Source organism: Pseudochaenichthys georgianus, chromosome 3 (genome assembly GCF_902827115.2).
Source record: "Pseudochaenichthys georgianus chromosome 3, fPseGeo1.2, whole genome shotgun sequence".
Taxonomy (NCBI): Eukaryota; Metazoa; Chordata; class Actinopteri; order Perciformes; family Channichthyidae; genus Pseudochaenichthys; species Pseudochaenichthys georgianus.
Window position 1 is genome coordinate 32,499,923 of NC_047505.1, and position 5,983 is coordinate 32,505,905.

At 40.5% G+C, this 5,983-nt stretch overlaps 1 protein-coding gene across 1 annotated transcript; it reads right to left on the bottom strand.

Annotated features, from left to right (window-relative positions):
* Positions 1-71: 71 nt before the first annotated feature.
* On the bottom strand, positions 72-3,566 carry LOC117468238 (chemokine-like factor). Its single transcript, XM_034112268.2, has 4 exons — positions 3,211-3,566; positions 1,681-1,836; positions 1,492-1,587; positions 72-1,241 (listed from the first exon to the last, which is right to left on the bottom strand). Exons 1-4 carry the CDS (start codon positions 3,298-3,300, stop codon positions 1,107-1,109), a joined length of 477 nt encoding a protein of 158 aa, XP_033968159.1. The 5' UTR covers positions 3,301-3,566; the 3' UTR covers positions 72-1,106.
* Positions 3,567-5,983: the final 2,417 nt, after the last annotated feature.

The window sequence follows — 5,983 nt, forward strand, 5'->3', positions numbered from 1 at the left end:
AATGTGATGCCCCCCAGCTGCACACACAACACAATCGTCCGCCATTCCGTGGAAATATCCAACTCCTCATGTCAGAAGGCAAAGAAAAGGCTTTATTGATATTTGTGTCTTATTGAGATTTGTATCAAATAAAAAAATATCGTCAAACACAAATCAGAAATACATTGCAATAAATACATTTGAATACAGAGTTTGAAACATGCCAGTTTACAACACTTCGAGTCACATTGTACAGTAAGCTCAGGGAAATGTATCAGTTGTAGAGCATTTGGAATTGTTAATGTCCATTGCAGGGACGTGCACAGACATTTGGAGGGGCTATTGCTCTAAACTGGAAAAAGGGCCTCCCCCCCGAAAAAAAACATAAGACATCTTTCGAAAATTGTAACTTGTTTTTAATGTAAAAGAAACCAAGCTATTATTACATCAACTAAATTAAACAGTAATTCACATCTCATAACAAAATAAGCTAAGGTGACTACTTGCATTCGGTGCATTTTTTGTTTTGCGGTCCATATCTCATTAAAATATCTAATGTTACAAACTATTAAAGACAACATGGGGACAATTCTGTTCTAATGTAGTTTTACCAGACCATTGTAACTGCTGTACAGTCCAGACATACTGATAACATAGGGCCTCTAACTAATTACCTTAAATAAACTCACTAATTAATGAAACCAGTTCAATACGCATTGTTCTTATCATTCTTTAAGAGCGCAGTAACGGTAAGGTATCAAATTACTTATTTCATAACTTAATAACAGAGATGGTCAAACGAAAGTGGTAGAGACATGGCAGAAATCCTACAATGATAAACAGACATTAAACTGTTCACCCGTGAGAGGGCGATCAAGAAAAGAGAGCGTGCAGCCCCATTGAGGTAGTTTACAGATGAAAAGACACAGAAAGACGGAAGCACAATAACAACAAGTAGGCAGATGACAGCGCTGACAAAGTGTGTTTCCCGCAGCGAGACGCTACAATACTAATTGTGGGCTTATCATGTTGATTCGGCCACAACAGAAAAAACAAAAACAAACTCTCGCTCTCTCCAGAGGGGCAGGTCAGCCAAAAAGGCCAAACGGGCCATTGCCCGGGCAACATTAGCCCGTACCTGTGCACGTCCCTGGTTCATTGTTTACTGTATTCATTTCACTTCTTGGCTGGTTGAATGTGATGTTCTTGAAAAGTACGAAGCTGTCCGCACACATCAGCCCAGCGAAGACAAGACCAAATATCTGGAAATGAAGAGCATATTTGACATGCATATTTCCTGTCAAAACTCCAGTGTGTGTAACTAAAGAGAAAATCAAATGTCATGTACATTGGGTTAGTCAGAAGATGAATGCAGATAACAAGCAATGTTATGATTGCTATCTGCTATTTATTATTTTGATGCCAATGTATGAGGGGAAACTAAAATCCATTTCAAATTTGACCCCCACAACTGAGATTTCAATTATAGATTAAAGAATATATATTTCTCACCCCTCCAACCAGTGTGCCTGTGACAGTGTAGGTAGTCGCCGCCAACAGGCTCAAGACAATAAAGTAGACTGCTGCAAACACTGAATTAAAAGCATCCTGCACAAACAAAAATAGCTTTAGAACAATGACTTTTAAAATGCAACACTTACAGTAGACTTAAATTGTTATGTGCTGTAAAACATCACCCACAACGAGAGGCCAGAAGAAGAATGTCAGCCTCTTGTTGAGTTTGAACAGGTAGAGCAGCAGTAGAAGGGAAGTGATAACAAACTCCATCACTGTGGCTGCAATGTACTTTGGTCTGGAGGCTACAGCGAAACACACAAAGGCCACAAACAGAGTCACCTAAAGCAGAAACAGAGACACAACAGTTAGAAAATGGTAACTGCAATAAATGCAATTTGAAAACTTCTTTAAATATAAACACAATATTGAGCTTTCGTATCAGGACGATTCTGCACAATAATATCCCGCATTACTGGAAATTTGTATTTCCACATGTATATTTTCCACATATTTTTTTTTACGCTATTTTATTTCGATTTCAGAAATATTTGTGGACTGTTTATTTCTTGTGTCTTAATTTGTCTTGTATTCTCTATCTAGAGTTTGTATTCTAAACTTCCAACAGGAACCAGAACATCAGCTGATTTACTCTTCCTTCATAGGACCTGTTGCACATCCTATAGAAAAAGAGGAACTGAGTGTTGGCTAATATTTCAACATCACATTTATTTTTAAATACAAGTAACTAATACAGTTGCTAATATTATATTTTAATGTTGCTCACTGCATTAACAAACTAGCCCTTGTAAAGGCTTTATTGATATTTGTGTCTTATTGAGATTTGTATCAAATAAAAAAATATCGTCAAACACAAATCAGAAATACATTGCAATAAAAACATTTGAATACAGAGTTTGAAACATGCCAGTTTACAACACTTCGAGTCACATTGTACAGTAAGCTCAGGGAAATGTATCAGTTGTAGAGCATTTGGAATTGTTAATGTTCATTGCAGGGACGTGCACAGACATTTGGAGGGGCTATTGCTCTAAACTGGAAAAAGGGCCTCCCCCCCGAAATAAAACATAAGACGTCTTTCGAAAATTGGAACTTGTTTTTAATGTAAAAGAAACCAAGCTATTATTACATCAACTAAATTAAACAGTAATTCACATCTCATAACAAAATAAGCTAAGGTGACTACTTGCATTCGGTGCATTTTTTGTTTTGCGGTCCATATCTCATTAAAATATCTAATGTTAGTAACTATTAAAGACAACATGGGGACAATTCTGTTCTAATGTAGTTTTACCAGACCATTGTAACTGCTGTACAGTCCAGACATACTGATAACATAGGGCCTCTAACTAATTACCTTAAATAAACTCACTAATTAATGAAACCAGTTCAATACGCATTATTCTTATCATTCTTTAAGAGCGCAGTAACGGTAAGGTATCAAATTACTTATTTCATAACTTAATAACAGAGATGGTCAAACGAAAGTGGTAGAGACATGGCAGAAATCCTACAATGATAAACAGACTGGTAAACAGTTGTTAAACACTCTATAGAGCAGATGTGTTACATGCTGTTGTTTCTTCACATGCTGTATCTGCTTCCCCTTTAATATTATATTATATATTTTAGTTCCTTACTTATGTTGCCAACCATGAAACTGTTAACCTCATGGTGATGTGCGATCTGTCTCACCATCTCTGCTACTTTCAGGATGCCCCTCTTGGATTTGATAAACGCAGTGTCCACCTCCATGGCTGTTATTCTACTTGGATCCTCTGACATGATGGTGCAAGTTCATTTGCAAGACAGCTCACAGTCTGTTTCCTGAAACAGGCAATTTCCTTTTAGCTGTAAAGGAAATGAGTGTCAGCCAAAATAAGCGCAATATTTTCACACCAGCTACTTGCCACATCTGCTGTGAAAGCTATGAAAGATTTGCACTATTTTAGAGAGACAGCAAGCGCATTTCGTGGCATCTGCAGGCAGTGGCAAGTCCTTCCGGCATATGCCACAGAGGCCGCTACTCTGTGGTAGCTGTGGCAAGTCCTTCCGGCATATGCCACAGATGCCACAACTTGCAGAGGCATCTGCCGCTGCTCAACGGGAGTTGCCACAAGATGCTAGAGTAAGAGAAGGTTTACTGTAGCTGCCACTCGCCTTCCGTGGCAAATGCAGCTATTTAAACGCGTATTTATCGTGTAAAATGTCGCTGTTTAGGCATGACTTTATCGAACTGATCTGTACACAGAGCTGATGTGCGATCTCTATTTTTCAAAAAGATTATACATTATCATTTCTATTCAATTTTACTTGGAGCATGGTTTGCTAAAATAAACAAACGTGCTATATTTATGATGAAATATTGGCGAGTGAGGGTTGCAACGCCCTTGGCAATTGTCGCTTCTTGAGGGGAGTTTCCACTGCTTGCTACGATAAACCAGGTGTATTATGACTAGTAAAGACAAATAATTAACAAATAAATATCTGTATTGACACAGCAACGTGTACACTGGTGTTATTAGACTTGGCTACAGACTTAGGGCAGCTGTAACTGATTGCAGTTGCCACTGCTAGTGAGATGCTAAGTTTACTTTATAAATTAGGCAAAGGACTTATATTTGCCCCATGCTTTCAGCAGCAGCAGGCCATTCACTTTGATTTGATCCAGTTATGAAATGTCATAATTTCGACAATAAAGAAATGCTACATAAACGTTATCTTGCACGTTTTATCGAACCATCTCCGTTTCTAACTTTCAATATATTTAAAAAGAGATCTCTCTCTCATCTGCGTGCGGGGACGGGGCCTCACAGACATGCTGCCAGGCCCGCCTTAACCTGCCATCAGGCCCTGGGGCTGATAGGTTTTGTAGGCCCCCTATTTAAACAACAAATGAAAGTCATTTATAGCCTAGGCAGGCTCTGTGATCGCACTTCTCCACTCTGCTCTGCGCGCGCCTGGTCCTCTCCTCCAGATGAGTGACGTATCGGGCCTCCCTCATGTATTTGTCCGGTTGCCGTTGGCTCCCCTCCACGTAGCAAGTCCTCGTCTTCCTCTTCATCTCCTCCCCTCCCTCCCTCCTGTCTGTTTTTCCTCTGCCGCTAGTCCATCGCTATCAGAACCAGGCGGCCTACTTGGCCCCGAGGCCCCGCGGCCGGCACCGCTGCTGCTCGGTACAGAACTCATCTGTCCTTCCTCCTCATCCTGGCCTACAGGTTTAAAATAACCTGTAAGCTTCGACATGTTTTGTAATAGCTGCTTGTCTCGAAACTCCTTTTCCCTCAACAATTTCCTTTCCCGAGCACCACTCTCAAACTTTTTCTTCTCAAACTTTTTCTCCTAAACAACCTTCATCTGTCACTCAATCACTCGCAATTTAAATAAGTCACATGTGAAACATATTCTCATTCTGATTGGCTGTTAAGTGGTGCCCACTGACTGTTTCGGAGTCATCATGTTTGAGAAAAATCTCTGGAATCCATCGATCTGATTGATTAGCGGAGCAAATGATCAAAATACTACGGAGGGAAGATATTTTCATTGGATTACTGGTCTGGGGGAAACTCACGAGTGTGTGTGTGTTCGTGCCACAGCTACCACAGAGTTGCGGCCTCTGTGGCATATGCCGGAAGTACTTGCCACAGCTACCACAGAGTAGCGGCCTCTGTGGCATATGCCGGAAGGACTTGCCACTGCCTGCAGATGCCACGAAATGAGCCAGGCCATACTGCTATTTTATACAGTATGAGCTCTGACTTTTACAGGACAAAACATTTCAACATAATCTCCACCAGGCCAAGTAATCCATCAAAATGGAAGTAGGCCTAGAGAGTTTGGTTGACAATCACTTAAAGGGGACATGCAAAATGCACTTTTTGATGTCTTTAATACATAAATATGTGTGTCAGGGAACTCACGCAGTCAGAAAATAAAACCCTTTCTCTTTTCCTCTGTACCCAAATCGTTAAAAACGGGGGTACAATGAGCGGATACAGATTTGCTGCCGATATGACGTAATTTCGGATGGTGGACCCACAGAAAGTTGCCATCAGAAACAATGCCTGACGTGTTTTGGACGTAATCTCGTCTTTGTTTACATTAGCAAGCCTCGCTAACACTCAGAGCACATGTATTTAAAATGCAGGAAATAAAAAAAGGAACTCACCATGTGATAAACCCGCAAGAGAAAAAGCATTTGAGCTCTATGCTGTGTCAGAAATAATCCTTGATGTGGTTTAGAACAGGATGGCGTTTTATAACAGCAGAATTTAACTTTATCTCCGGTAGATTTCAGATCAGGCATTAGCTTCGCCTCCTCTATTTATTTATTTTAGGCTAAGGACCCAAAATCCGCGTTCCTCTAATGGCGCATTTCCACTACGTCGCGGAGCGCGGTTTAAGCGTGCCGTGCCCGGCCCGTTTTTGGTTGCGTTTCTACTAGGTGTAGTTCCAGCTAGCGAGTACT

Coding starts and splice junctions, on each gene's coding strand:
- LOC117468238 (XM_034112268.2), bottom strand. CDS start 3,300: ATGTCAGAGGATCCAAGTAGAATAACAGCCATGGAGGTGGACACTGCG. Junction 1,588..1,680: donor TCTTCTTCTGGCCTCTCGTT/GTGGGTGATGTT, acceptor TTGTTTGTGCAG/GATGCTTTTAATTCAGTGTT. Junction 1,242..1,491: donor CAGGCACACTGGTTGGAGGG/GTGAGAAATATA, acceptor CTTCATTTCCAG/ATATTTGGTCTTGTCTTCGC.